The 15,447-nt window shown below is 43.7% G+C and overlaps 1 protein-coding gene across 2 annotated transcripts in view; it reads left to right on the top strand.

Annotated features, from left to right (window-relative positions):
• SH2D4B (SH2 domain containing 4B) overlaps positions 1-15,447 on the top strand; it is a 1,373,617-nt gene that overhangs the window by 219,992 nt on the left and 1,138,178 nt on the right. Inside the window, exon 5 of one of the 2 annotated variants that reach the window (XM_085608523.1) lies at positions 8,299-8,304. The exons of the other annotated variant lie outside the window; for it this stretch is intronic. Coding sequence (XP_085464649.1) covers positions 8,299-8,304 — 6 coding nt within the window. The remainder of the gene's footprint in view (positions 1-8,298; positions 8,305-15,447) is intronic. 2 annotated transcript variants of the gene reach the window in all.

Raw genomic sequence — 15,447 nt, forward strand, 5'->3', positions numbered from 1 at the left:
CAGGGCAGCCAAGGGCAACAGCAAAAGGGGCACCCGCTCCACCGGGAATGACGCTGTCTTTAATGCTCCTCCGGGCACTAGGTAGATGACGCTGTGTCCGGTGTAGGGCCGGGGAGTCTGGGTACTGTAGTCCACACTCACCCTCCCTCCACGCTGCGGCCACGAGGATCAAACGCGGCGGCGGGAGGGGAGGGGCTATGCGGCTATGCAGAGGCTGGTGGGTGACGAGGGTCAGGATCGACAGGTAACACCAGGGCAGCCAAGGGCAACAGCAAAAGGGGCACCCGCTCCACCTGGAATGACGCTGTCTTTAATGCTCCTCCGGGCACTAGGTAGATGACGCTGTGTCCGGTGTAGGGCCGGGGAGTCTGGGTACTGTAGTCCACACTCACCCTCCCTCCACGCTGCGGCCACGAGGATCAAACGCGGCGGCGGGAGGGGGGGGGCTATGCGGCTATGCAGAGGCTGGTGGGTGACGAGGGTCAGGATCGACAGGTAACACCAGGGCAGCCAAGGGCAACAGCAAAAGGGGCACCCGCTCCACCTGGAATGACGCTGTCTTTAATGCTCCTCCGGGCACTAGGTAGATGACGCTGTGTCCGGTGTAGGGCCGGGGAGTCTTGGTACTGTAGTCCACACTCACCCTCCCTCCACGCTGCGGCCACGAGGATCAAACGTGGCGGCGGGAGGGGGGGGGCTATGCGGCTATGCAGAGGCTGGTGGGTGACGAGGGTCAGGATCGACAGGTAACACCAGGGCAGCCAAGGGCAACAGCAAAAGGGGCACCTTTATGCAGATCTCTCTTCTTCGCCTGCTACATACCCTCCTACCCATGGGGCTCACCTTATGCCCCTTGGGTCATTGGACATGGCTTACGGGCTCTCTCTGCCTTACAGGGGTCACAGCAAGCAGGCGACTGCAGGGCAGGGATGCTCAATGTCACTCTTGTGGTTCACCCGGTAGCCGTTAAGCTGGCAGCAGGTGCGGGGGTTTCTTAGGCGTAGGCTACACTTCCCCCCATGAAGAACTGTGAAACAGCTGCCCGCTCGTCACCATTGTAAAGTGCTCCCTTTTATTAGCAGGGTCACCTGACCAGTGATACCTGTGATGGGTGTGTGTAAAGTGCATTCACCTCACACTCCTAAACACTAGAACGTTTCAAGCAGGACCCTGCACCATCCAACATCAAAGTGATATGACCAAAGGACCCTGTTCGCTCGCTGCTCTCGATTTGCTGCGAGCCCTGCAAGGCAGGTCAACATTGCTGCAGCAAGGGGTAAGGGGGAAGGTGGTGCTTCAGCACCTCAAAAAAAACCCTGCGGGAGTTTAGAAAGTGATGAGGGCTTCACAGTTTAACTTGTCCATTTGCTGTTATTTTAAAGCTGAGTCGAGTAGCAGGCCAAGGCTTCTGACAAACTACTGCTTATTTAACATGGAGATTGGTGTTTACTTTGCCTTTCAGTGACCATAAAGTTGAGTAACTTTGTAATGTGAGCGAAGTAACAAATTTGCTGGGATGTGAAAGGAAAGGCTACAAGTTGTCAACTGTTTTCTAACACACAAAAAGATGTCGCTATTTGTTAATGAACAAAAAATATTTTAAAGCATAGCATAGCAGCAAGAATGTGCATATGAGGTACATTTTTATAATGCTAAAGTGTGATGGCAACACAGTCTTTAGTAGGGTCATAATAAATCTAAACCCTTTACTAGTGGGATGCAAAAATGATAAGTGCAGAAATGTGCTTTCACGTTATCCTTTGTGCGTCACATAGGTTTAGCAGTAAAGCCGCGTGCCTGATGCCATTTTGATGACATTTTCCAGGAGGCATTTCAATGGGAAATGGGCTTTCTACAAGTTGCAGTGTCCCAGCACATCATGCTTTTATCATATTTGGAACAATGTGTTAAAAAACGCACCACTGTACACACACTGCTACCCCGCTATTCTGCTGAATAGCGAGGCCTCTTTACTAAACTTGTTCTTACTCTTCGATTTTTCATCATCACTATGACCTCACTGACGTAACATTAGTGGAAGCGCCCTCACTCTTAAAAATTGCTCCTTAGAGACCGGCTGGTATATCTCACCATATATCTATTGCTATTTCTGACGCTGATGCACTAAGGCAGATTTCCTTCCCAGTAACACTGCATCTGCAGGATGTGACATCACATCAGCCTCCTAATGGAGTCTGGAGTGGTCCCTCTGAACAAGCTGGCGATGGATAACAAATGGATGTTGTCAACGGTGCCATAATGGTTAACCCCATGATAAATGAGTCTGCAGGAAGGAAGCTGACTGCAGCATTATCCCATCAGCTCAAGACACATTTTTTTAAACCTTTAATTAGCAACCCTATGCAAACGATGCCACATATAAATGAAACCTCTTAGAAACATAGAAGAAAGGCGAGTATTTCTTCTGCTTGTCCCAATTAGAGCCATCTCTAGAGTAGGATGCAAAGTGTATATCCCGCGGTTTATACATATATAATATTTTTTTTCAATGTAAACTATCGTGCTATTTCTTCATTATAATTGAGGAAATACAACATCTCAGTGTCGAAAAGCCGTACTTGATAGCACCATCAGGAGGAAATGTGGTCTAACGGCCAGAGCTTACTACTTTGGAACTCAGGAACCAGGTTCGAGCTCCAGCATGAGCTCAAAATCTAGTAGGCAAATCACCTAATCTCACCCATCAAAAAGAAAACGACCTAGTATAATATACTCTGATGCTTATTGTAAAGTGCTCCAATGCCCCTGGGTTGAGTTCTCACTATACATAACTGCAAAAAAAGAATTAATCAAACAACCCTTGTTCTTCCCATTTACATATCATTGCACTAATTGTATGACTACCGGGTGGGGTAAACCTGTGGTATTGCCACAAACTTTCCAAAATGCTAAATTTGTGAATTTGAATGCGAGGTGCATGCTTGGTACATTCTCATGACATTGTATTTGTGGGTTTAGATTCAGGACCGAATCAGAAATGCAAACCGGCTCTGGCAATTGAGTCGGACCGGGCACCTGGGGAGGCTGCTTTGGTTATAGGAAGCTGTTCCCCTCAGGGTTCCAAAGCCGGCACCCTCCCTGGCAGCCCACTGGGTAAGATCCCTGTGCCCGTACAGTCTGGCCCTGTTTAGATTATGCAGAGTTGCCTCTGAAGATTACCATGAACATAGAGGTCAGAGGGGCATATCATCAAGGACTGGCGATAATTATCGCTAAGCGCACTTAGCACTAGGATAATTATAGCCGGCTAACGTGGATTTTGATCGCTGAGATAGCGTGCTATTAGCAATGCTTATCTCAAAAGCGCTAAAAATCCTAGCGCTAACTGCCAAACGTTAGATTATCGCTGGAAACCCAGCGATAATCTCACAAACTTTGGCGTTAGCTTGATGATAGGGCAAGGCCAACTTAGCCATGATATCCACCTTCCATAGGATATCATGGCTAAGTCAGTCCTGAAGCAGGCGTAAGGAAAGTAGCGATAACAGGGGTTATCGCTACTTTTCTTGCCACTGTGCTTCATAGCGTGGGGCTTGATGATAGGAGAAATGTTGCTTAGTGACATTTCTCCAGTCATGTCAGGGCAGGAACGCCCACTTTGCATCTCATTAGAGATGCAAAGCTGGGCGTTCAGAATTCGGGCGCTAATGCAAGGTTTCACGTGATAGCGAGACCTTGCTGATTAGGCGATAGAATTATCCCCGCTTTTCGCCCGAAAACGGATGCAAAAGCGGTGATAATTTTTTTATCGCCTCGTTGCTGATATGCCCCAGAGTTCTCAGATGGTGTGGCCTGGTTTTATAAATAGGGGTATCCTACTTGTCTGGTCGTTTTTGTTCAGCTATGTCCTTGGTGTCATGGAACCATTTCCATGCTGATTCTCCATGGATTGCACCAAATCTGTGATATGCTTACCCATTGCAATTTGGACCATCTGGACTGTTTTCTTATTTATCCTATTATTTTCCTACCTCATGAAGAACAATGTTGTGAATTTTCTGTTTCCCTTCCACTGAGAAAAGCTTTTTTCTCCATTGAGAGATAATTTGTAATGAAAGTAAGGCTATTTTCACTCATTTTAAACACATGCAAGCTAGAAAATGCAAGATTAAGTTTTCCTTGTGAGTCTACATTTTGCAAAGCTTTTCCATGTACCCTTGCAATTTCCAAGCAAGGAGCACTAGAGACCTGAATATGCCAGATGGGATAATTATAGCACCCAATAAAATTTGCTCAAAATTTATCAATAGCAATAATGATCTATTCCGAGTTTAACCTGAAAAGATGGGGAAAATATGCCGATTTTGGTGCTTGCCTGCTCCAGTATTTACTAGCCATTTGCCATCAGTTACAATCCTGCAGATTTGACCTGCTGAAATTTAACGGGGATGTGGGTTTTATCCCAATAAACACTGCACCATTTATAATGTGACCCCCCCCCCCCTATGCAAAATGTTGTTTGTGCATTGATCTCACTTTAATGGGGCACTCAAAATAAGGCCGTAAGCTCTTTCAGTGAATTGTATCTTATGCACAGACCATTTGCATAGAAGTCTTGATTTTCAAGTGAAAGTGGCAAAGCCAAAACATCACAATTTTAGTGAAGTTGCAACATTTTCTATTCACCAATATGAAGGTGGTCAAGTAAAAAACTTCCCACACCACACACAAACACCCCGCACCCCCAGTAATTAGTTTGTTCATTTCATCGTAGACTTTTACCGGTCTCAAAGTGAGGACTGAACAGGGAGTTAGGTACTCTTTATTCTGTTCTTTGTAATTTCCTATGACTCAGTACACATGACGCAAACTACCACAGTATCAGCAGATTCCTAAGAGTGTATCTGCTATTATTTTATCACAGACCTTTTTGTCCAGTCTGTCAAAAAATTAAAGCCTCCACTGTTTTTGTCCTTGAATACTAGAGACAGGGGCCATTCATTAGAGGGCCCACAAAAGGGTTTTAAGCTTTAAGCAAGCACTACTCTGAGATCTTTTGTCGGTCTAGCGTCCAGAGGATACCCAACGGGTCTTCAGTAGACACAAATCTCCTGTTTAAACCTCAGTATCTTTCCAACTACCAAATTACCAGAAATATAGCTAGCCTCACTTTATATCGTATTGTGGCTTCGTGGACACCTGACTGTTAGGCTCACACTACCAACAGAAACAGCTTCTTACAGACAAATATACTCAGTCGCCAATCACACCCAGAAGGAATTCCCCATGAAAAAAATGAGATAGTGAAATTACATAATGACTTAGTCCAGAGGACAGTGACGACCGCCGTAGACACCCTGGCACATGCATCTCTGGACGAGCTCTCATGAACATAGACTCTCAAACTATCCACTGGGCTTCATTGCACTGACGTTGGGGCATATTAACAAGGCGGCACTATAAAATTATCGCAGCTTTTGCGGCCGTTTTCAGCTGAAAAGCGGCGATTTTATCGCCTCATCAGCAAAGACACGCTATCACGTGTTTTGCTGACTTAGCGCCCATTTCCAGCAAGCCTAACTTTGCATCGCTAATGAGATGCAAAGTAGGCGTGGCTGTGAAACCAACCAGGGAAAATATTGCAAAGGCAGCTTTGCGATATTAACAAGGAAGGGTAGCGATTATTTAAATCGCGTTAAGTATGCCTTAACGCAGGAATTTAACGTCTGTTAAATTCCTGACTAAGGCATACTTAACATGGGGGTGGATTCTGTTGTTAGGAACACAGGCCCTATCATCTAGGATATCGCCGTTTTCCACCATGGAAAACGGCGATATCCACACTATCTCTTGAATTTTTATCGCCTCGGCGATGCGCGTTGTTGATAACGCGCTAACCGGGCAATAAATTCCAGAGATAGCCGGCGAAAAATATGCAAGCGCTAAGCACGCTTTGCGATATTTATCGCCGACCCTTGTTAATATGCCCCAAAATGCTTAATGCACATTGGCAAAACAGACTGCCCTATTCACTGAGCGGAGGTGGGTGATCCATATTCAGGGAATAATGTAGAAAAATATTTTATCTGTATTTTGATGCTACATTCATTAGTGCTCAATGGTCTTGAAGAGTAAAACCTGGCCAGATGGAGTTAAACCGGTTGAGTGAGATAAAACGACATTATGCAACTGTGTCTGCGTGCACCTTAACATAGTCCTTGTCTATGTCAGCGACTTAACACACTTGTCATTTCATGATGAAGGTGAATTAAAACAATGTAATGTAAAACGAACAAATTCAGCCAATTTTAGAGCGGTGCCGTTTATGTCAGCGTGAAATTCAAAGGCAATTGGCTGCAGTGGATTCCCTATAACTTTGTTGAATTTGGACAATGTCTGGTGGCCCAGAAAATGTCATCTTCTTTTTGGAAATTGTTTTCATAACAGTGTTGTTCCAGTTTACTGGTAGGTTTTTTCATTATAGCTGCCTGCTCATCCCATTTGCCTGAACAGTTGGCCACCTGAATAAAAATATGATTTTTAGATCTAAGTGCTTCATGAAATTATTTTCCTTCAAAGGATGGGGATTCCTTCCATTTTAACATTGCACAGACTAACCATGGTTTATATATTGTGGACATTTTTGCTTAATCGTATTTCTGAGTTAGAAAGATTTGCCTACGAAGCCCTGAGGGCCGTATTTATGAAGACCTGCATCACTTTTGCGCATCCGATGAGTCACATTTAGTGACACAGTGGCGGCGCAAATAATGTGCCATGTTGCGCCATATTTACGAAGTGACGCATCTAGGCAGATACATCACTTCGTAAACCCCTGCGCTACATTATACCTGCATCAGGTATAATGTATGCAGGGTGGGCATTTCCCAGCAAGAAAGGGTCACAGGAGTGGCGCAGTGAAATCTATGAGATTCCAATGCACAGGAGTGGCGCAGTGAAATCTATGAGATTCCAATGCACCACTTCTAAGACGCCAATGCGTCAAAACCTTACGCCTGCCTCACGCAGGCCCTGTTACATGGGGCTTGCCCCATGTGAAAGGAACATTGCTGGAGTTGCGTCATGCTTCTAACACAACCCCAGCAATGCGCCACTTTTGCGCTGACAGATACATCAGTAATACTGACGTATCTGTCATTCCTTGCGACATGATGCGTCATACAGTAAATATGAAGCATCATTTGTGTCGCAAGGAGGTCACACTGAGAAGTGTCTCATTGCTGCTTTCACGCAGTGATGCAACACTTCTCATAAATGAGGCCCTGAATATTTAGAGGTACTTGCATTATTTTTACAATTTGTGATGAGGTTGCATACTCCCTCCTTCACCACATCTATACAGGTTGTGGATTCTTTGTAAATGAAAGGCCAGTAAATTATAAAACTGAAAAGTGTTTTATTATATTATTTTTTCGGCTGTTAAATGAAAAGCCTCATTATTCTCACCTCCCTTGTGTTGAAAATAGTTTCTAAAAAATGTTAATATGGTGTGATTTCCTTCCTGAAGAAAACATCAATGTCTTAGAATCTCTGGAAGTGTGAAGTAGCTGGAGCATATTTACTGATTTGGGCCTTCTTAAACTCTAACCTAATATTTAAGAAAAATGCAGGGGGGCATATTTACAAGCTCCTTGCACCGCCAGTGCATCACTTTTTTGACGTGCCGGCGGTGCAGTGTGGTGCTCTATATTTACAAGGACACGTAAAGCCACCCTGCGTGGCTCTTCATATCCTTGTAGATATGGCCCCTTTTCATGCGGCACTTTGCATGAAAGGGACGTGCCATGGGTGTTGCTGTGGTGTTCCCTCGCAACACCCACAGATTTCGCCGCATTCCCAGATTTATATAAATTTAGACACCAAAATGAAGTCAATCGGACGTGTATAAGCATGGTTATGGGTTTTAGAAGGAAAAATAAATCAGTACAAATCAATACTGCAAAATGTTAGCGTTGCGGTCAATGGTAAAAAGCCCTAGATACAATCGGTCACTTGGAGGTCGAGTTGCGTGGAACTCACTGGGGGTTAAGGTGATGTGGGTCCCAGAACCAGGCCACAACAGTCAGTTGAATTTTACCTTGCTTGTGGTGCCAGGGTGCAGAGTCCCTCTGGCTGTCCTTGGTGCTGAAGCGGGAGCCAAGGGGAGCTGGGTTTTCTGCTTAGACGGTGCTGGTGAGGAAACAGGTGAAAAAAGTTGTCAACGGGCCATTGCGGTGGCCAGTCAAAGGTGCTTCAGAGTTCCCTCATGTTGCAGCGTCGAGTAAAAGTAGTGGTAGCCGGACAGGCCACAAACAATCTTGACATCGGTAAGGTTAGAAAGAAGTTATTTTGATGTCCAGGGGATAATGGTACCCACCTAAAACTTGCTGGACTATCTACTTTTGGGCGATCCCTCAGAGGGCCTGATTGCCATCAATTCGATGGTTCCAGGACGTTTGTTTTACCTGGGGACTGCAGGGGACTGAAGAACCAGAACCTTTTGGACCTGGCGGCGCAGGGTACGCCTTAATCTCCTGGGTTCTCCTGCTTCAGCTAACAGAGACACGGGGACACTCTGTCGGCGTAAAAGATCAGATTTTATTAGCTGCAGCTAGTACAGTTGTCCTAGAAGTACACACACGGTATGTTCTCAGGAGACTGCCACTTCACTCCGTGGCGTACAATCTTATATTGGTATAGAAGACATATACATTAACCAGAAAACACACCTCTTACACACAATGAGAGCCAATAAGGGAAGTTTAAGATAGGACAGAGCCAATGGAGAAGATTGGAAAACAAGGTATCATGTAACTCGAAGAAGTCTCTCCTTCAACTGTGTTTGCCACCCCTCCCCACAGGTTAAGGTATTAAGATGTCTGTAGCTGACTTGCAGGTGGCGAGATACGTTTGTGTGTTCTGGAGGACAGTTGTGAAACGAGAGAATACTAGCAGAGGACAGCGAAGGCCAGACGATAAGATAGAGTCAGGAGAGAATAGTGTGAATCAACAGATAGTTGAGAAAGGGATTAGAAAAACCAGACAGGGATTAGTGTAGTCGGCCAGTCCCTAACACCAGCTTTGTAAACAGAGGCAGAAGGCTATTTGGACACAATATTGCAGAAAAAGCAGAAAAGACTTCGTTCGTCGTGCTGCCTGAGTGAGGGCAACACAAAATGGCGGCAGTTTACAAAATGGCGGGTCAATACGATCGAGATCGAAAATCGAGTTTCCTCAGGACACTTGCCAATAGTTTACGGGAGTCTGGAATTGCCTTTGGGATTCAAAGGGTCGCTCTGTCTGGGGGTACCAGTCTTTGGTCCGGAATGTATTTATTTATTTTTTGTTTATTTTGATAGTTTTATATACCGCGATCAAGAACCTTGCGGGTATCAGAGTGATTTACAAGAAAGATGTAGGGAGCAGATACAAATATAGTAGACAAATATATGATGGAGTCTAGTACACAGATATAGCTAACAATAGATAACCTATACATTACAAGTTTATGTACCTAAGTTTTAGACAACATACTGTCCCTGAGAATATAGTTCAAATCATATCGAGAGAGCTCCAATACAGGGTAGTAGCTAAAAGTCCGGGTATAAAAATAGTTCACGTAAACTTAGACATGAGGATCGCTTTCACTTTTTTTTTAAAAAGGAAGTAGAGGGGTTCTGTCTCGTTTCTGGTGATAAGGCATTCCATATCCTGGGGGCCATTCCTGAGAAGGATCAGTTATATGTGTTTTTCTTGGCAAATCTTTGTGGTTTCAGAAGAGGATTCCTGGAGCTCCTAGTGGATCTGTTACCACACAAGAGTGTCAGTTTTTGTGTTAGATAACTTGGGGTATTGTGATGTAGGGCCTTGTGCGTCAAACATGCGATTTTCAGATGAATTCTAGCTTCGAAGGGTAGCCAGTTGAGAGATCTAAGTGCCGGAGAGATATGACAGTTTCTTTTGCAGCCTGGGATCAGTCTAGCCGCTGAGTTGATTGTGGCTTTTAGTGGGCCGTCGTTGATCTGGGAAGGCCGCAAAGGGCGACATACCCATATTCTACTCTTGGGATTACTAAGGCTTGCACTGTCTGTTTGAAGTCATAGTGGGCACAAAGGGTTTCAGTTTTCTTAAGGTGTTTATTTGAAGGTTTGCTCCTTTTGTAGAGGCACTGATGTGTTTCTGCATGTTAAGGTTTCTCTCCAGCATTATTCCCAGTGGTTTCGCTGAATCGACAATGAGTGTTTGACCTTTGAGTGCTGTTAGGTGATTCAGCCAGTCATGAATGATGGTAGAATTGTTGGGGGGAGGGATTAGGAGGAATTCGGTGTTGAGGGTGTTTAGTTTCAAATGGTTTTCAGCCAGCCAGGACTGAGTTTTTTGCAGCTTTGAGTTGAGAGATTTGATGTCCTAAAGTGAATGGATCTTCATGTAGAGTTGCGTATCATCTGCGTACATGTGATAGTGGACCTTAGATGCGCTGAGAAGTTCAGTGAGTGGTTCCATAAAGAGGTTGAAAAGAGCAGATTAGAGGCATGATCCTTGCGGTACTGCTAGAGTGACTGGAACGGGTTTGGATGAGGAATTATTGACCTTGAATCTTTGTGATCTGTTTTGGAGGAAGGAGGTGAACCAAGTACAGAGCAGGATAAACCCATTCTGGGTCTCAGGAGGTCTTGCACGTTGTTATGTTTGACTGTGTCAAAGCCGATCATAGGTCAAGCAAGATTAGTAAACAGGTTTTGTTTTGGTCAAGGATTTTTAGTGCATCATCTATTATGAGTATAATGGCTGATTCCGTACTGTGACCTGCTCAGAAGCCAGATTGGTATTGGTTGAGCAGGTTGAAATGGTCTATGTGGTTGCCCAACTGTGTATGAACACATTTTTATAGGAGTTTGGCAAGAGTGGGGATGTTGGATATTGGGCAATAGTTGTTTAAGTCCGATGGGTCCACCGCTGGCTTCTTTAAGATAGGGGATACATGTCCTGCTTTAAGGATATCTGGGATGGTTCCTTGAAGGAGAGATGTGTTTGTGATCTTGGTCCACAGAGGTAGTACCAGTGGTATAAAGTCTTTTAGGTACTTTGCAGGGGAGAGGGTCTGTGAAGTGGTTGGAAGGATTCAGGGCCATCAGAATTTTTAGTATAGATTCTTCACTGTAAAATTTGAAGGAGGACTATGACGCGTTGTTTTTGAGGTCGAACTTCGATGAGCCGAAGGATGGATCTAGTGGTGTGGGAGTTGAAGAGACCGTCTGACTGTCGGTGAGAGTTATTAGTTCATTGAGCAGGTCCGTCTTTATGTTTTCCATCTTCCTAGTAAAGAATGCGGCAAATTCATCACAATTTAGAATTATGTCTGGTTCATCTTGGTGGTGGGGGGGTGAACCCTTACTTTGCACCTTGATTAATTTGAATAGTTTTTTGGGTCGGTTCTTGGCAAGGTTTAATTGAGTGCTGAAGAAGTCAGTTTTAGATTGTCTGATCTTCTTGAAATAGACGTTTCTCATGGTTCTTAGTAACTTGAGGTGGTCAGAGGATGGGACAGATCTCCACAATTGTTCGATTAATCTGAGGGATCTGAGGGATGAGTCACAGTCTCCCGGGCCACAAGAAGGGCTGGGGTATCCAGGTGGACAACCTTTAAGGTAGCCACCTGAGTGCATGCCAGATCGACTCTGACACAGGAACTATGTCAGGGGTGATGAGGCAAGGTGTTTGATACCAAACATGACATATTTCAGCAGTACCATACTGGAGCTGGCAACCTCGGGGCCAGCCCATGTTATATTGTGGCCCGCTGATCGCTTACCGTAGGCCTTAATGGAAAGAGGCTACTATAGGGACATATAAGCTTGCACATATATGTCCACACCTGTAATATAATGCACTCTGCCTTTTGGGCTCAGAAGGCCTTCCTTAGTGCTTTGACCCTGCCACACACGGTGAGGGCAAAGTCGAGTTCGAACAGTTTGCACAGCTCCAGCCGTCTGCAATGGCAGGACTGCTGCCATCTATTTACTTGGGTCACTCAGGGTAGCACAAACATTGCTTCAGGCCCTGGTGACCCCTTTAACTCCCATGCCCTGGGTGCCACTGGTACCACTTAAATTCCTTGCCAATTGTTGTTGCCAATTCACATACATCGTATTTAGGGAGAGAGCACTGGCACCGAGGCCTGGTTAGCAGGCTCCAGTGCACTTTCAGAGTCAAAAAACAACATCCTGTAGTCCAAATGGGGGCAAAAAGTGGGGGGATGCCTGCAAAAAGCCTGCTTTCCTACACTAATCAATTGATTTGGGATGTTGGATCTTCTCAAGATGAAACACAAGGCTCCTCTATGGACCTCAGATATCCTTATTTGAGTCCTCGTTTTAAATAGTTTCTCTGTGCCATCATCATCAACAACAAAATGTACTTTTCTGATAAACAGTTCTTCCAATTCCTTATAATAATGAGGATCGAAGGTTGACAAGTTTGACGGATCAATATCTTAATTTCTTATTTCTGGAGGTAGGTAGGACAGGCGTGCTTTGTGCTGTAAAAGACACCAGCAAAAAAGAAGAAAATACCGAATATTCAGGCAAATGTCCATGTAATGCATATTTTCTCTTGGGCACTGGGGCGCTGTAGTTTTGTCTGATAAGATAATGTTGATTAGACTCCAATGTGGAGAAAAGACTGTTTATTCAGCAAATATACACACACACCAACATAACCTTCTCAGGTCTTCCACTGTGGCAACTGACCAGTGGCATAATTAAACTTGAAGAGGGCCTCCTGAAAATTACATGGATGCCCCCCTAATACTTTGTTCCCATTCCCACTCATTGTACTGTGCTGAGGGGGGCCCCTGGAGCTTGGGCCCCTCCACACTGCGTGGGCTGCAGGGGTTAATGTTGCGGCATTGCAAGTGACAGAAGTAGAAAATTGGTGAAGGTATAGAATGCCCACCAAACATGTGATGGTTCTGGAAAAGCTGAGTTGGAGGAAAGCACCCATTGTGGAGGAGAGGTGGGATTATGTCTCCCACTACCCTCAACTGATAGGAATAGAACCTCTGTGAGGGCCAAAAATCATTGTCAATTGAGGGATTGCACTACAAAGATTCAGCTGAAGCTCAATGAGGAAGGATGGTGAATGAGTACTACAAAATTAACTTAATGAAACTATGTGATGTAATCGGGGTTGAGGTCGAATATTGTCACTCCTGATACGATTGGCATTTTGAAAAACAGAAAAACTCTGAATAAATTCTGAGATGATACAAGTTTATTGTCGATTTAATGTCACGAATGATCCAATAGTCCAATCATGATGTTTCTGTCTAGGAAACCCATTTTTACTTAGCACAAACTATCATCATTAGGCAGTGTAAAGACTATTTGGAGCTCTGCAACATAAGGCTTCACTTGCGGTAGAATGTTGATTGCTGGTAGAAACAGCCTCTAAACTCTTATAAAAGAAATAAACTTAATTCAACTCCAAGCCTAAATTGCAGAGATTAGAGCAGCACACCCAATAAAAAAATACATATATCCGAGATGAAGACTCGGCTTTTCAATATAATTGTCCTTTTTTTAGTTTAATTCCCCAGTTTTAAACAAGCATTGTCAAAGCCAATAGGTCTCCTTTTTGTGCAGGCAAGACTCCTTTTTTTAAACCTGAAAATCAGCCTGTCTACCTTTGTCTTAGATACCGTCTGTCCTTGTCCTTTGAAGAACCTGTGAAAATTTCAAATCATGGCAACAACGACCAAGAAAAACAGTTAATGGACACCTGTTATCTATATTTCAAGGTCAGATAGCAAATGTTACATAAACAATGTATTCTGAATTGACATACTTTTGTTATACTGGCTTATACGGTGTGATTATCATATTGATGCATACAGGTTATGCCTGGAATTTAATGGAAATTTCCCCATGTAGGGTAAAGGTCAGTGGCCAATACTGTAAAAACCTCATGAAGTGACCAGGCTCAGAGAAGTCTTCACCCCAGGTTATCACATAAGATCCTGACAGAGATCCTGCCAGAAACTGCCAGCCTGCCATACTACTGTTGCCTGATTCCTGTGCTGAGAACTGATACCGAGCCAATTCCGAGAGCAGAGGAGCTGAGCCTAGCTGATGCGTGTTTTCTTTTCAAAGGGAACACTCACAGCTAAAGTCTGCTATCCACAGCATCTTGCTGTAAACAAGAATGCAATCTGCTGTATTCCAAGAACCTATAGATGTGAGTTAAGCTACTCCATGCTCTTATAAATTAGCGCATAGAAATAATCTTTAGGTTGGGTGGTAAAGTCAAATCTTGTAGAACTAAGCCAAAGTCTTAGTTACAAAAGATAATGGCTATTCTTTTTCTTACAACCATAAACCACAATAGTAAAAAGAAGAAAGGGAAAAGAAAACATGCCACCATCTAAAGTATTACATTTATAAAAAGTGAATGACTGTATACATTTTAATAGAACTGTTCATATTAAAACGTATACGAACGTTTTTACCTTTAATGTACATGACCTGAAAATATGATTCTTACTGGTGTAAAGAAAAGGCATCATTGACTTTGAATTAGGGTAACCCAAAGACATAGTTTAAACACACCAGAGTGACTAAAATGTGCGAAAAACATAAAGAATGAAAAAAACATTACAAAAGTAAAGTATTGGCTCACCAGATCTGGCATATACATACCCTTTTTAGGCAGATGTGCACAAGAGATCACGAAAAACTACATGCACTCAAAGTGTAAGATAGGCAAAGGCTGAAATGGGATGAGCAAACGCTCCATTCTGCATGTCATTGATGGTGGAACCAAAATGTGAATGACAGGTGAATAAACCAATCCACAAGGAAAACGGGCCCAATACCCTTCTATATATGCATTTGTTCATGCATTTTGTATGTATTATTTGTTATTACATGATGCTAGTGAGACAATTAAAACTGCCCCTAAACAACATCTTATGTCAGCACAATAAAAAGCACTGCATTGGATGCTTACCTGCAGCAGCTATTTAACCAGGTCGAGGTCTAAAGCAGCAGAGCTGTCGCATGCTTGATAACCCCTTTGACACAGTGTTGTAAACTGAAGTCAAGCGAATTACAGACACAGCTGTTGACAAAATACCTAAGTGATACTCTCTATTAGTTCCCTTTTGTATTAATTATCATACTAAACTCCTGCTGAGTTAACAAACTCTGAAAAAAAAATCATGTCCATTAGCAGGCATACATTTCATGTAAACAGGCCCCCTACACAAACTCGCGAAGAATAACTATAGAAAATGATGAACAAACCTTCCAATGTGTGCATGTGCTCAAACACCCTCACACACAAACACACGCCAACAAACATACACATTTTGCTTTCTGCATCCCCATAATACCTCTTCCACTGAAGCTGTTCAGAATTGTTCAAGACCCACATTTTAAATGGCATTGAACCTAAAAAAAACATCTGTGAGAAGGACGTCCTTAGAAA

The sequence above is a fragment of the Triturus cristatus genome, chromosome 1_2 (genome assembly GCF_964204655.1).
Source record: "Triturus cristatus chromosome 1_2, aTriCri1.1, whole genome shotgun sequence".
Classification (NCBI taxonomy): domain Eukaryota; kingdom Metazoa; phylum Chordata; class Amphibia; order Caudata; family Salamandridae; genus Triturus; species Triturus cristatus.